The sequence below is a fragment of the Cynocephalus volans genome, chromosome 2 (assembly GCF_027409185.1).
Source record: "Cynocephalus volans isolate mCynVol1 chromosome 2, mCynVol1.pri, whole genome shotgun sequence".
Taxonomy (NCBI): domain Eukaryota; kingdom Metazoa; phylum Chordata; class Mammalia; order Dermoptera; family Cynocephalidae; genus Cynocephalus; species Cynocephalus volans.
Window position 1 is genome coordinate 100,115,240 of NC_084461.1, and position 16,289 is coordinate 100,131,528.

A 16,289-nucleotide genomic window follows, 5' to 3' on the forward strand; every position below is an offset into this window, starting at 1 on the left:
AAGATGATTTCTTGAATGTGTGAGCATTATCACACTCTCAAAATATAGACATTTATTAGCAAGATGATTTCTTGAATGTGTGAGCAGTTGATTCTTTAATAAAAAGATGATAAATGTCTAATTGACTTGATTTTCTGTCCCTTCAATCACAGCGAGTTTCGCATTATTAAATAATTTTATGAGCTTTTCAAAATATTGGCTAGGCTGAAGTACTGTTAATTTGAGTTTTGTTGTTCTGACAGTCCCTCATGCTGTGGACCAAATTCCCAGTTTCTTCTGTACCTTGGGCATTCCATTTTCCCCTGCACCCCCTTTGAAAGAAGTGAGAACTCCAGGAAGCATTGCCATAAATCTCAGTAAGCGTCTTTGTTTCTGCATGATCAATAGCACTGCAACTAATCCCATACTAAGATCTGGAGATAAACCTGGCAAAAGATACAATATTTTTTCTTTATTGTTTTGTTTCTAGAATTTCTGTTTGAAGGCTTGATTTTTGTATTTGAGAAAGTCAGTTTGACACAAGGGGGATGCAGCCATTATTTTTTTTCTTATGACATTTTAGTAACTCTAGAACCTTATATCTAACTTAATGCTGGTAATGTCTATTATGACATTGGGGGGGTATGTAAATTTATAAGCAGCCAATGAAAATATTTCAACTAAATTTATAAGCAGCCAATGAAAATATTTATCAATTTACCATAACACTTCTTTGAAGTGTTTAATTTGTAAGGATGAATCAAACATTTTCATTCAATCAACTACATAGAGCAACTGGAAGGCTATATAATTTGTTGAAAAGGGTACTAACAAACGATAGATTTTGTTCTTGAGTTGAATTTTATTTCAGACCAGGTGGTCTTTTAATTTGGAAGCTTTAATTTTAAATTCAACTTACTCTTTAGAATTGTTTTTAATAAACATGATCACCACACAGTTCATGCAGTATCTAGTCAGCCACCCAAAGATTCAATGAGCTTCATGCTTCTAAATGAGTTTTCCTGAATTGCCATTTTGAGGATACACAAAAATCGTGATAGATTATAAAAATAAAATGCTGTCTCCAATTGTTAGCCAGCAAAATTCTCTTATTAACCAAGACCATTGAGAAATGCAAGTCCTGACAGTATTCATTGTCTCAATTCGAGGACTATAAGACTAAAAGCATCCTTCCTCCGTTTTTTTCTTGCTGGATCTGTTCACTTGCATGTACAAAAAATTAAAATTGTTTAACACGTGTCCAAAGAATATCCTAACATGAATTATTCACTCCATTGCATTGAACACACACACACACACACACACACACACACACACACACACACACACACACACACACACACACACACACACACACACACACACACACACACACACACACACACACACACACACACACACACACACACACACACACACACACACACACACACACACACACACACACACACACACACACACACACACACACACACACACCCCTTACAAGCAGATACCAGGTAAGCAACTTTAGGGCAGCTGCCGAGTAGAATATCAAGAAATTGGATCCAGCTGAGAATTCCAATTACCCAATGGAGGGTTATCCGCTTTCACTCTAAGTTCCTGGTCTATCTAATCCATTAACATCATCTCTATTATAAAAATCATGCTTTAAAATCACAATTTAAAATGGAAACAAATATCCAACTGGCCAGTTTCTTTCATCTTCTTTTGGGGGAGAAGATAATTTCTTTTCACAAAGAAATACAAACGTAAAGATGGAGCAGTAACAAAGGACCTCCAAAGGATCCCCTGTCGCTTTGTGTTGGTATATCGCCTAGTAGAACACATCACGGAGAATTTGTGACACACAAAATACAATTTTTATTGGTTTATTAGAGTAAAGAAATAAATTATGATTATACCCAACTCCAGCAGAATTTCAGTACTGTTCCCGGGCAGCGATTATTCAGCCCGAGTTATCATCGCTAATAACGTCCCAGTTACGCTGTGACTACCGGTGTGAATCAGCCAGCGCCAGGCCCCTCTCCCACTCGCCACCGCAGTCAGGAATTGGCAAAGAGGCTTGGTGTCTGCGCATTTGTAACCCGCCTTTGCTTTGTGTCTGTGCTGCAGGTGAGGAGGAGGAAGAGGAACGCAAGAGGAGCTAGCAGCCCGCCGTGGCTGAGCAGCCCCCCGATCCTCGGAAGAGCCGCCTCTCCACCGCCAGAGAAGCCCACGGACCTGCACACGCAGCTGCAGGAGGGCCTGAGCGCCAGAGCCTGGGAGCCAGCGGCCGGGGGCGCCAGCCCCTCATGTTCCGCAGAAGGCGCAAATGTGAGCCGGCGGGAACGGGGAAAGCCCTTCGCCCCCGCCAGGGGGACCCGGGAAGCCCGCGCGGGCTCCTCCCGCGGACGGCGGGGATCCCCTCCTCCGGCCCCGCCCCCACCCTCCCCCGGCCCGAGTGCCTAGGCGGTTAACTCTCCACGCGCCGCAGCGCACGCGGGCGAGAGTGCAGCGCAGCTAATCCGTACTCCGGAGCTGGGCGGCAAGGAAAGATCAGGGCGCGGGGCCAGCGCTGACCCCGTAGCGGCCAAGCCCGGGCTCAGGGCTCCGAGTTCTTCCCAAACGCCGCTGCAGTCGCCAAACTTTTTCTCCTCAAAGTCGGGGCCCCCGCAGTTACTTGGCGGGCAGCCGGCAGCCCACTCTTGGCGGGACGATCAGGGAGAGGCGGACGTGGGACGAGGGAGCTGCTGGTTTGCTTCCATACGAGGCGTGCGGGCGGAGGGGTGGTGCGGTTTCTGCACCGTCCCTGCGCCTGCCCCATGGTCCGGGTGGCCCGACGTGCTGCAATGCCCGGCGCAGATGATTCGGGCAGCGCGTCCAGCACTAGTCAGGGGGGCAGTTGCACGGAAGGGAGGGGAGCCCCTCTCTTTTCTCCTTCCCCTGCAGCCTGGCTGCACTGCATGGGGACTCTCCATCGCCGGTAGTGCTCAGAGGCGCTCCTAATCAGCAGGTGGAATACCCGCCCTCGAGCGTCCTCTCCCTGGCCTGCGCCCCCCGGGGTTCCCATCCTGCAGATTCCCCTCCCCATCTCTCTCTCACCCATGCTCCCCTAAGCCGCGCGCGCCGCAAACTCAGTCTCGGTCCCCGCAGGTGATGTCATGCCCATTGTTTTGGTGCGCCCAACCAATCGGACTCGCCGCCTGGATTCTACCGGAGCCGGCATGGGCCCTTCCTCGCACCAGCAGCAGGAGTCCCCGCTCCCGACCATAACGCATTGCGCAGGGTGCACCACCGCCTGGTCTCCCTGCAGCTTTAACAGCCCTGACATGGAAACCCCATTGCAGTTCCAACGCGGCTTCTTCCCAGAGCAGCCGCCACCGCCGCCGCGCTCTTCACACCTGCATTGCCAGCAGCAGCAACAAAGCCAGGACAAGCCGTGCCCGCCCTTCGCGCCCCTCCCGCACCCTCACCACCACCCGCACCTCGCGCACCAGCAGCCGGGCAGCGGCGGTAGCAGCCCATGCCTCCGGTGCAACAGCTGCGCCTCCTCCGGTGCCCCGGCGGCGGGGGCGGGGGCGGGGGATAACCTGTCCCTGCTGCTCCGCACCTCCTCGCCCGGCGGCGCCTTCCGGACCCGCACCTCCTCGCCGCTGTCGGGCTCTTCGTGCTGCTGCTGCTGTTCGTCGCGCCGGGGCAGCCAGCTCAATGTGAGCGAGCTGACGCCGTCCAGCCATGCCAGTGCGGTCCGGCAGCAGTCCGCGCAGCAGCCCGCGTCCGCCTCCCAGTACCACCAGTGCCACAGCCTGCAGCCCGCCGCCAGCCCCACGGGCAGCCTCGGCAGCCTGGGCTCCGGGCCCCCGCTCTCGCACCACCACCACCACCCGCACCCGGCGCACCACCAGCACCACCAGCCCCAGGCGCGCCGCGAGAGCAACCCCTTCACCGAAATAGCCATGAGCAGCTGCAGGTACAACGGGGGCGTCATGCGGCCGCTCAGCAACTTGAGCGCGTCCCGCCGGAACCTGCACGAGATGGACTCCGAGGCGCAGCCCCTACAGCCCCCGGCGTCGGTCGGCGGAGGTGGTGGCGCGTCCTCCCCGTCTGCAGCCGTTGCGGCCGCCGCCGCCTCATCCTCAGCCCCCGAGATCGTGGTGTCTAAGCCGGAGCACAACAACTCCAACAACCTGGCGCTCTACGGAGCCAGCGGAGGAGGCAGCACTGGAGGCGGCGGCGGCGGCAGCGGCAGCGGGCACGGCAGCAGCAGTGGCACCAAGTCCAGCAAAAAGAAGAACCAGAACATCGGCTACAAGCTGGGCCACCGGCGCGCCCTGTTCGAGAAGCGCAAGCGACTCAGCGACTACGCGCTCATCTTCGGCATGTTCGGCATCGTGGTCATGGTCATCGAGACCGAGCTGTCGTGGGGCGCCTATGACAAGGTACGGGCTCGAACCCCTCTCTACCCTACCGGAGCCAGGCGCCGGGTGTTTGGGACGGGCACTGGAGGGAACCTTTTGCCCGTGGGTCCGGAGCCTTCCCCGGACGATCAGGGGTGCCCGCCGGGACAGCGGTCGCGACCAGGACGAACAACCCTGGTCAACTTGGCAACTCAGAGAGGAACCCTTTTTGCGTGCAGCCAAAGTTCTCGAGGCAGCAAGAGTGCCCAGCGCGTTCTGGCACATTAAATAAGTGGTTCCAGGAGCCGGTGGGGAAAGCATGCTGTGTTCCTCTCCTGGTGCTCGTGTTTGGGAGGCACCTTTCAAACCGCAGCGCTTAAACTCAGGAGTAATCCCCTCTAGGGTTTCCTGAGCCAGGAGCTGCGCTTTGGTCAGCGATGGCACGGGCTTGGCAGCCGAGCCCCGAGTCTTCCCAGCTCTGCCCTCTTCTCACTTCGTTTTGAGGCTGTGATGTGATCACAGATCCAAGACAGGTTCCCTCGCCATCACCAGTATCCTCTTCCTTGAGTTCAGGTCCACTTGTAGGGGGACTGACTGACCCCTGGGGCCTGGAATGTTGTTAAAAGTGCCTCTTTCTTTAAAGTGCTTCTGTCTGTGTTGCAGGCGTCGCTGTATTCCTTAGCTCTGAAATGCCTTATCAGTCTCTCCACGATCATCCTGCTCGGTCTGATCATCGTGTACCACGCCAGGGAAATACAGGTAACTTAGATTCTCCTGTTTATGAATGACCCAAAGCTGTGCAGACAGCCTGGAGCAAGGCAGCAGAGGCTTTTTCCAAACTGTCACGTCCCTGCTTGAGGTTACAGAAGACACACGGCTGTATTCTTAGGTTAACACCTGACCTGTTCCTTAAAGAAGTTGAAAACATTGCAAGGCACTGTAGCCGTGTAAACATGCAATAGTTTCTGAGGTGTGTTTGTGAAACACTTAAGATTTTCCTCTCTATTCTTCAGGTAGATCCTCTTCTTTAGATCAATCAGAACTTTTTTTTTTAAGGCTAGTTATGCACTATCCTTAATCTGTAAGATAAACGTGTGTTCTTGCTTGAGACACCTCTTTCTAGTGCATGCATCATTATAGATATAGATATTGTGTCTTCTATCTCTTCTATAATGTAGTATAGAGAAAAAATAGGTTCATAATGTTGCTAGTTAATTTATACAAATGTGAGAAAAACTCTTAACCCCTGTATCCCTCAACGTTTAAAAAAAAAAAGCTGTTATAAGTTTAGAATACAAATTTTGTGTATCTAGTAGTTTAATAGATTCTCAGCTGCAATCATTAAGTTATTTTTAAAATGTCATTTCAGAGTTAAGGCCACTGCTCTTGTGTGCTGTCTTATTGGGAAAATGTTTGTTTTGTTTAAATGCAGCCAGGAGCTCTATTGTTAGATTTGGCTGTTATTGACCATGTCAGAATACTCTTTATAAAATTTATAGGTCATCTTGTCAGTTGTTTACTTTGCTATAGCCTACAGTCAAAGGAATATTAATTTCTGTGAATGAAAATAACGAGTTTCCCAAGATTAGGGAAATTGGGATTTTTCAGCTTAGAATTTGCACTAATATATACATTTTGATTTTTTTTTTTTTTGAGCAGTTGTTAGACATTTGGTGGGGCATGAAACCCTCAAATTTAGGCTGCTTTCCTTTAGATGGCCTCAAATTTAGGCTGCCTTTGAATTAAAACTGTTGCATAGGACTTGCCATGTAAGTAATATAGTATTAAGTTAACTAAACTTTAAATTAGTACCTAGTAAACACACTAAATATGAAGAAACAAGTTTTAATGATTGTCCAAACAAAATAAAGATGTGGATGACCCCAAGTGAGGGGGGAGAAGTTACTTCCTCTTGTTTTTCATATTTGCAAAAACTTTGAGAAAGGTGTTTTTGAAGAGATGAGGTTAGAGAATGAGAATTAGAGTAAGAGTATTCAAAGATAAGTAGAATGGAGGGTACAGGCACGGAGTGGGGAAAAAAAGAAAAGTAATAAAACTATACTGGTAAAACCAGGCAAACACACATTTGAAATTAAAAAAAAAATTAATAATTTACATAGATTCACCTTTAATTCAGTACTAGTGATGGTGGGCTTTTGAGATTCTTTCAGACATTTTAAAGTGATATAAAAGTGTAACTTAAACATTATGAGTTTATATTTTCATTTTGACTTGAAGAGTAGACAATTATAGCTGGAAGGAACAAAACAGATCTGATGGTCCTTTGATTCGGTTTGCAAACGAGGAGCCTGAAGTCAGAAGAGGTGAGTGTCTTGCCAGATCACACAGCTAGACAGTGCAAGGGGGCCTCTGGCCCTGTCCTCCTGGCTTCCAGTCCAAAACGCTCCCTGCTTTACTTTCCCAAAGCCCTGAAACATGTACATTTGTTTGTGGATGCACTCTATATTCCAAAAGTTTGCTGTATGAGTAAGGTTAAACTTAAAAGATTATTCTAAAACATTCTTAGGTATTTTTTAAAAAAATGTTTGCTTGGCGGCCAGAGTGGTTTTACTTAATCCACTCTGGAGTGAGAGACCTTGCTGCGTTTTTTATTAAACATCAGCTTTCGTAATATTGCCTGAAAAACACACAACTAAACAAGCATTCATGACGGAGGACTTTTTTTTGAAAACACTGACTTTTTAATAATTATTGGGAGATTTTTTGAAATAACTCATAAGAGTCTAAGAGGAGCCACCAAATGTTAATTATGGGCCTTAAAAAAATTGATACTAAAGTAGAACTCTTGAAACTTAAAGAAACTAATAAAAATACAGGAAATCATGTTTTCATAGATAATTTCATGCTTGAAAGTATTTCACTCATTGGTTCATTTTGAGGACTCTGTTTTGCAAATGCATAGACATGTTGATTAGGGTATGTATCGCATGCATGAGAAAAATGAGGATGTGAATTCACTCTCTTCAGCAAATAAGCACAGCGAACTTCTTTACTGTTGGGGAACACAAACATCACAGAATGTTACATTTTTAAAATTGGGTTTATTTTATATGATATATGGTTTCTGTTAAACCACCACACGTAAGATAATATCAAAATAGATGTGTAGGTAATATCATTTAGTTATTTTGGATGCAGCTTTTACACTCTGTGTTTTGGCTAGAGGAATTTCTCCCTCAAACTGATTCTCCAAATTCTCATCTGAGATGCTTTAAAAAAAAAAAAATGAAAGAAAGAAAGAAAGAAAAGAGCAAATAAATGTGAAGATCCTGAGCAGGAAGTCAAGAACTAGGAAAAAGTAGGTATGTTCTAATTTGTTCAGGAATAGTCGCTGTGAAACTCAGTGAAACCAAGTGCACAGGCTTACATATACATGAGAAAATGATGAATTGTGCCTCCTCTCTTTTTTTTTGCTTTTTGGTGTCACTTCTGTAAGTGTATTTCTTTCATAAAAAGTGTTAAGCTAATGGATACTTCTCAGTTTACTATAAAGAATTCCAAATATATTGATTAGCTTTGAGTTAAGAAACTAAATTCAGAGGTTATGCTACCATTTGGAGCATGTTCATGGATGTAGCATGTAATCTGAAATGACAATTATTATTTTTACCATTTCAGTATGGCTATCAGATAGTAAGAGTTAACTAGTGTAAGTTTCTGGTACATGATATGATTTCTCATCGCATTCAGGAAAAGTAAGTGTAATAGCCGACGTTCTGGCTCTCTGTCTGCTGGGGAGAAGCTTAACAAAGCTTGGGGAGGCCCTGACATTTTCACGGAGGACCTTGGGAAGCAAGTCAGTGTGACCTTTTATAAAATGTTTATACATACTCTGGCAAAATAAGATGGTTCAGGTGAGTCATGGGTGGTAGTGCTTAAATTAAAACCATGTGATGGGGAAGCTCTATAAAACCCAGCTCAGTAAATTTCAGCTTCGGTGTTATTTTTCAGTACCACAGACAGCTCAGTAAACCAGACTATAGTTTGTTCATTTCACTAATTGCCTTTATACCTCACAACCAAAAATGAAATCACTTTTTTTTGTTGTTGTTAGAATGTTTATATAAAATCAGATGTAGTGAGAGCAAATTTTCAGCTAAGTAGATGTTAGACTTTTTCAAATAGACATTTAGGTTTGATTTCTATATTCTTCAGTAAAGTAAAAAAATAAATGAATGAATAAATATATAAATAAATAAACTTTAATAGATTCTTATGTATCATGATCTTCTGTCAAAGGAGAAATACTATAGGAATTGTTTTTCTACAATTTGGAAAGGTCACTTGATACTAAATAAGTAGCCTCTGCACGTCAAGTCTCAAGGTCAAATTATAGAAAAACAGAAGCATGATGTCTCGTGGCTTTTCTTTTTGCCCCTACCCCTGCAGTGGGATTGGAGGTATTTCTCTGATGGAATAAGTACAAAATAAAATTCAAATACTCCTTAAGATTGTCAACATCAGAAAATTTCAAAATATATTTCACTTCGTCTTTTCAGCTTTAATGTACTATTATTTTTATTGTGGAAGCAATTTCAATTGCAAAAGCTGAAAGTATTTTGAGATTGGCAAATACAAGATAATAGATTGGGAAGAAAGCCCCTTGGATTGGTTTCTCATTTTTCTGGTTATCATGGTACTTAGAAGAATGGCAGGCACTATACTTTGAACTGGAAAACATTTTTATTTATCTGTTTTTGTTTTGGTAATAATATAATTATGTAATAAATAGCATGAGGGAAAACATTGATTTTTCTTTGGTATGTCTTACAATAGAATAACTCTACTCGGCCTCTTTTGAGTTAGCTTTTCAGAGATGGATTATATAGATCTATAACTGGAAGAACAGAAATGAAAATTTCTCTTCACTCGTGCACCAGGTTCACACAAAGGAGGAAGGAGTGAGTGAGGGCAGAGGCCTTAGTAACCTGTGAAGGCACCTGGTCTGGTTGGGGAGGGGGTGGCTTCTCAACCACTTAATAGATTTTGCGGTTTGCCTTAGGAAGGCTAGGAAAGAATGCTCACTTTGCCACTCCTGCAAAAAAGCAAGCAGATGCTTCCAGACCATGCAGAAAATACTGCATATAGTTATTCTTATTAATAAACAAATACACATAGCAAGAGTAATTCAAACAGTACAGAAGAGTTTAAAATAAAAAGTGAAAGTCACATTCTGTATACTCTCAGTCCTGTTTCTCAGAGGTAATCACTTTTAAATTTCTTATATACCTTCCAGAATTTCAGAAATGAATATTTAGATGTGTTTATATACACACATACCTTGCTTTTATTCCTTAATATATCTTGGAGGTTTTTTCTCTTCAGCACATAGAGACCCATCTTATTACATTTTACCAGCTGCATATTATTCTATTTTATGTATGTACAGTGTTTAATTTTACCAGCTCTGTGCTGAGAGCTGATGGGCAATTTGGACTTCTCTAGGTTTTTGCTATTATAAGCAATACTAAAATGAACATCCTTGTATATTTATTTTAATCTACTAATTAGAGTATACACATATGGTAAATTTCCAGCAGTAAGATTGCTGAATCAAAAGGAGTTTGCATTTTAAATGGAAACATATTGTTCACTAGCTCTTCAGGAAAGTCATCAGAGTTTATATTATCTGCTTTCCCACATGTTAGTCCTCCACAGCATTGTCAATACTGGATATTATAAAAAGGTATTTTTATTGTCTTTGGCTTTTTAAAGTCTAAAAAGTTTACCATTTTACTTAAAAGAAATTTGGACAAAAATTATTTAAGGACAAAGCCTTATAGGCGTATTTGTATCTATTTTGTAAGAATAGCAGTACCTTACCTAATCTGCGGACAAATTGAATAATCATTGTAAAGATGTGATTAGAAGCAAATGTTTGCCAAATTATTATTTTAGTTTAAAAAATTTGGAGAAGATTGGCAAATATGAAGGAAGCTAAAAAAGTAGACGAGATGATATTATATTGGTCTTTAAGTCTCTACTATATCTGTAAAGTAGATGAAAATTATAACTACAAGTTGACTGTAAGATTCCAAAAAATAACGAAGTGGAAAACTCGCTTGAATTTCTTTGTTGTGTAGTGTTCAGCTAAATGACTGATGTCTATATTGCTGCTAATTTCTGTATCAGTAGTAATGAGACTCTTGGCCTTAGACTTTGTGTATATACTGTAGTAACGAAATCACTCAGGACTAATTTTCTCCACCTGCCTGTGTAAAGATCTCTGCATTATTAATGGGTGTGACACTAAATAAAGTGATCCTGGTGTGTTTACAGAGCAGCATCACAAATGAATGAAGAGTGGAACTTTACGTTTACCACAAATGGGTTTGCTTGAGCTCCCAACCCGTTTCTGGGCCATGTTTTGTACAGCTCGGAGTGAAGGGCACAATGGGCTGTCATCATCCCAAACCATATCTGACAGGGTGGACAGAGGCAGCCTGTACTGATTTAACTTCAGTGAAGTTACATTTGGTCAGGTTGTAAAATGGTTTTGTGGGGTTGGTTTAGAGAGGATTTCTGCTCGTTAGGAAAGAATACAATATTTGCTACTTTGGGAGTTTATTTTCAACCTGAAATGTTTTAAAAATTCTGTGAATAAAACTAGAAATTACATGAGGGGACCTTAATTACCATCTGGTCCTGTATCCCCCTCAGCATGGGAATGCCCTTTATATCATCTTTGATAAAGGTAGTCACCCAGTTACTGTCTGAACTCTATTCCAAAGATGTCAGTTCACATGTGTATAGAGCTGTCTGTTTCATCACTAGACAGCTCTTAATTTTAGGGAGATTTTCTTTATGTTCAAATGGAGTCTGTTTTTATTCATTTCTTATTCAACATTTAAAGTTTTTGAGCTCTGCAAATACAATGAGGAATAAGTGTTAAGATCCTTTCCCTCTCGGAGCTGACATTCCAAGTAGGCGGGGTTAAGGAGAGACAAAAAAATAAGTAAAGAAATTTTTTGGAAATTGTGATAAGTGACATGAAAGAGGTAAAAGAGCTAAGAGAAAATTGGGGGAATTGGGGATATACACATGAGACAGGATGATCAGGGGAGGACTGTCTGAGGAAGTGAGATTTAAACTGAGATGTAAAGGTAAAGAAGTGGCCAGTATCGGCAGAGTCTGTGGGAACAACCTGTGCAAAGGCCACGTGACCACGAGTTTACTGTGCTTGAGCAAATGAGAACAAACCAGCATGGCCCAAGCAGGGGTGGATTGGTACCAATCAGAGGGGGAGGGGTTGCAGAGGCCTGATATTGAACGGAGTTGAGGCCATCATAAAGATTTTTGGACTTTTTCTCAAAGTGCAGTAGGGAAGTCACTGAGTAATTTAATGCAGGGGAGACCCGTGATCCCACTTAATGTTTAAGCAGGCTTGGTTTTGATGCTTCAAGGAGGTTGGTCTGGAGACTGTTTGGAGGCTCTCAGCAAGCTGTGTCATAAAGAAACATGGTGCTCACTTGGCTTGGGTTGCAGCTGTGGAGGTTAGGAAAGATGGGTTGATCTGAAGCCCATGTTGGAGGTAGAATGGACTTACTAGTGGGTTGGACGTGGCAGGTGAAGGCCAGGGACAATGCAAAGATTTGTGGGGTTGTGGCTGGAGCAACTGAGCATATTGTGCTGAGAAGGGGAGACTCAGCTTGAAGGGTAGGATGTGGAATTAGGAATTTGATTTGGCCTAATACATTTGTAATGCTACTGATTGTAAATGAGGACCTGGAGTTCAAAGGAAAGGTATGTACTGGAAATTTAAATTTGGGAGTTATCAGTATAGAGACTATTGAAACCCAAAGGAATTGATAAAATCACTGAGAGAGAATAGAGAGATGAGAAGGTCAAGTGTGGATCATCCTCTGACAGACAGAGGTTGGGTAGAGGAGGAACTAGAAGAAAAGAGAGGAATGAATTGTCCCTGAGGTAGACGAGGCCAAGAGATAAGAGTGTTTTAAGGAGGGCGTGGTACCGTGTATTGAAGGCTGCTGAGATCTGTTAATATAAGGCAGAGAAATGCTTTTTGGATTTGGCAAGTTGAAGGTCATTCCTGACCTTGACGAGCAGTTCCAGTGGAGTGGTAGAGACAGAGGGCAGACTGTAATTTTCAGTACAACAGAATAAATTGATTCCCCCTTTCACAGTGTCACAGAGCAAACATTTAAATATTGGTTAGGTCTCTTGAAATGTCTTCCTGGTTAAAAAGTCTCGGTTTCTTTCAGTATTCCTTCCTGATCAGGCTTTGAAGGATCCTAATCACATTCTTCTGGCCTTACTCCATCTTGTCAAATTCTCTCTTCACATGAGAGTCAGAAATGTACAGGATCTGCCAGTGGGGTTGTTACCTCCCTTCAGCAAAAATGCCACATTATACTGACTGTCGTTAGTCTAAAATGGTCACTGTTTCACATGAACTGTTGTTGCCAAGTGACACTTGTAAAATTGTTACTGAACTAAACGTTCAGCTTTACTTTACACATACTTTGTTAAATAGCATCTTGGTTTCAGACCAGTGTTTCAGTCTATCAAAATTGTTCGAATCATAATTCTGATGTTTATTTGACAAAAGCTTGTTTGGGTTTGGAATATTTTGTGTGTGGATGGTCTTTGCAATTGGCCAGACTCTAGATTTCAAATTGGTGCTAGATTCTATTCCAGAAACATGCCATTATTAGTGGCTCTTTCCCAGTTTGCACACCTGCCATGGACGCATTTAACTCTTCTTTGTAGCTTTGTGCTAGCTGCGAGTTTGAAAAGTGCACCTCACGGCATGAGTGAGCCAAGGTCAGAATCCAGAAGTGGGCCCTTTTCATGTGGTTAGCCATCTGCTCATCCATGATATTTGGTACAGGCTTTCAAGTAATAACAACTCTACCAACCCTGACTACTAGCTAGCCCACATTTTTCTAGTTTGTCTACAAGAATGTTACAAGGACTATCTGATCCCTTGCTAAAATCCACATATTCTGTGTGATCTTCAGTGTGATAGTCTCCCAGTCTGTTAATGATATCCAAGAAGGGAACAAGACTGATTTGCCTATAATTTTAAGCATTATAACATAGGCTTCATTACCTATACTGCATTTTCTCTTAAAAGTTGTTTCTTTCCTCCAGATTATAAAACTATTCATGTTAGAAATTTATAAAACATAGTAAAATATGAAAGGGAATATGAGTTAGACTAATTTTACCACCCAGAGATAATTATCAATGTAATAATGTATTTATATAGAGTAAATAGACATGGTATTTGGTATATATCTGTATAAAGATACTTTTTATTCTTTTTATATAACTTTCTATTGCTTTTACCATTCTTGGACATTGTTAATAGCTGTAAATTTTTTCTATTATATAAACATAATCAATTTAATCATTTCCATTATTTTTGGACACTTAAAAAAATTAGAAATAATGCATTTAAAATAATTTTTATAATGAATACCCTTGCAGATGAACTTTGGTGAGCATCTCTTATGATTTCCTAAGGATGAACTGCCAAGAGAGAAATTACAGGGTTAAATGATATTATTTAAGACAATTGATAATTTGTAAGATTGTCTTCCCAAATGTTTATATCACTATATTTTTAAGTGCTTACAAACCGCTTTATTAAATAACTGATGTGGTTATCTTCTGGAGTGTCTAGGCCCAATGTACCAATTACTATTGTGAATATTGTACTATGTAAATCTGGGAATTTGCTTCTCTGTCTGTAGTCTCTTATACATACTTCCTATTTCTACATGATATTGGTTTCTAAATATTGGCTACCCAGATTTGTAAAAAGGTATCCCCCTGTTTAATAATGAAAGTTTATACAGAAACAATGTGAAAGTAGTATTGGAAGATAACATTGCCCCAAATGTACCCAATCCTTTTTATTATGGGAAGCTATAAAAACTGTAATTTCTGAAATTTTTCTCTGTAAGCTTTCCTGCTGAGCAGAGCAATCAGAGTCTCCTTTGGGTTGTTTACTGTTTTTGCAACATAGTATCCTGGCTTTGTACACTGCCTCGGGAGCCAGTCTGTCTGGGCTCATTCCCAGCTCTGCTACTAATTAGCAGTGTGACCTTGGACAAGTTACTTAATCTCTCTGAACTTTAGAGTTCTTGTCTGAAAAAATGGGGAATATAGAGTACCTTCTCACTGGGTTGTTAGGAAGATTAACTGAGTTAATATGTATAAAGCACTTAGAACATTGCCTGGCACCTGGTGAGGCTATTTTCATGTCAGTTGCTGGTTATTGTTGGCTATTTTGGGGTTTGTTGCAGTGTGCTGGACTTGGACTAGGCTTAGGGAAACAGTGATGATTTTTTTTCTCTCTTTTTTTTTTTTTTAAATGGGCATTCGAACAGTGTTCAGTAGGTTTTTTTTTTTTTTTTTAACAACCTAGAGGGTTTTTGAGTGTGTGTGTATGTATGTGTGCATGTGCATGTTTATAAATGAAAGTTTTGATCTCTACTAAGGACAGCCATTTCTGTTTTTTTGTTTTTGTTTTTGTTTTTTAATTAATGGAATTAGTTCATATTCTCCCTGTGAGCAAGTTAGCTATCTTAGGAGGTAAGTGATCATTTGGCTGTTAGTTTTCAGATTTGTAAATGAGTGTTAAAGTCCTGTGATGTTATGGCTAACAGTTTTTACCAAAATGACCACTTTCCCCATAAACCTACCCTAGGTGTGGCTTCATGCTGGAAGCTAGGCCCTTTCTGAGCTACTTTAACTCCTTCAGGCATCACAGCTGACTGCATCTCTGCATGACTAATTAGGACCCTGGTGACTTAAAAGGGTTAAACTAAGCAGTCTGAAAAGTAAGCAAAGGGAATACTTTGGATAATGGAAAATTCTGGTATTAAACCCCTGTTGAAAGGATAAGAGGTAGTAAACAGCCTAAGGCATGCATGTAAAGGACTGTAATTGGCAGCACTTCTGTCTGCATTCATTGTAGGTCTATAGGACATTCAAATAAAAAGCTTTTCCTCTTTTTTTGGACTGGGTTTACCTCTGGTGAGAGTTTTGTGCTACCACCACCAGCCATAGTACTGGGAGTATAGTGGTCTGAAAGAATTAGGAAGAATTTTTATGTGTAAATATGACAAGTGATACCTCGAAATATTCTTGGTATAGAGATTGGTTTAATTTTGATCAGGGAGCTTACATTTTCTCTTCTGTTTCATTTCAAATAATCATTAATTGAGTCTATAGAATATAGTCTCTGGTTTTGAACAATGTGTTGGATGAGTTTTGGACTTTACTTTTCAGGTTTATAGGAGACGTTGGGATTTATACATTGTAAACTTTTAATTGGATCATGTAGACGAGTTCTAACAGCTTATCTTCTACATTTGTACAGTCTTCTACAATTTGTCCTTTGCTTTCTTTAATATTCTGAGCATTTTTACCCAATTCTGTGTTTATCTGTGATGGCTATCTGGTGTTAAAATGGAATTGTTTCCAAGTAATCTGCCTGTTTAGATATGGGTATGTAGACTTTATTGTTTGGCCACATATGTAGTTGTCTTCTATCAAGAGGCTTTTCTGTCCCAAAGAAATACTATGCAATATTTGCATATTAGTCTTGACACAAACATACTAAATTTTTGGGAGAAGGCGTAAAGCACTGTAGTATGCTTATCATGGTTTTAACCTTGGACAGTGCTTTTCTTAGAATAATGTCTACTGTCATGAAGGTTAAAAACTATATGGATACTAATCCTTAAACTGTTTGATGTTTTATTGAGTGGCTACAGGAAATTATATCCTAGCATTGAATTTGTTTTTACGGTCACGAATTAAGATATTGAAAAATTTTAATTAGGCAGAATATTTATTAAAGTTGTATGCATATAATATGATATTAAAGTGATGGCTAAGGTATTTATAATAGTT

At 41.5% G+C, this 16,289-nt stretch overlaps 1 protein-coding gene across 2 annotated transcripts in view; it reads left to right on the forward strand.

The window, feature by feature from the left end:
- The first annotated feature begins 300 nt into the window (after positions 1 to 300).
- Positions 301 to 16,289, forward strand: part of KCNN2 (potassium calcium-activated channel subfamily N member 2) — a 142,876-nt gene continuing 126,887 nt past the window's right edge. The window contains exons 1-4 of one of the 2 annotated variants that reach the window (XM_063086094.1): positions 301 to 356; positions 2,116 to 2,316; positions 3,136 to 4,421; positions 5,043 to 5,138. In XM_063086094.1, coding sequence (XP_062942164.1) covers positions 2,295 to 2,316; positions 3,136 to 4,421; positions 5,043 to 5,138 — 1,404 coding nt within the window. In that variant the 5' untranslated portion in view covers positions 301 to 356; positions 2,116 to 2,294. Of the gene's footprint in view, positions 357 to 2,115; positions 2,317 to 3,135; positions 4,422 to 5,042; positions 5,139 to 14,918; positions 14,964 to 16,289 lie in introns of those variants that run through there. The other variant, XM_063086095.1, reaches the window with a different exon arrangement.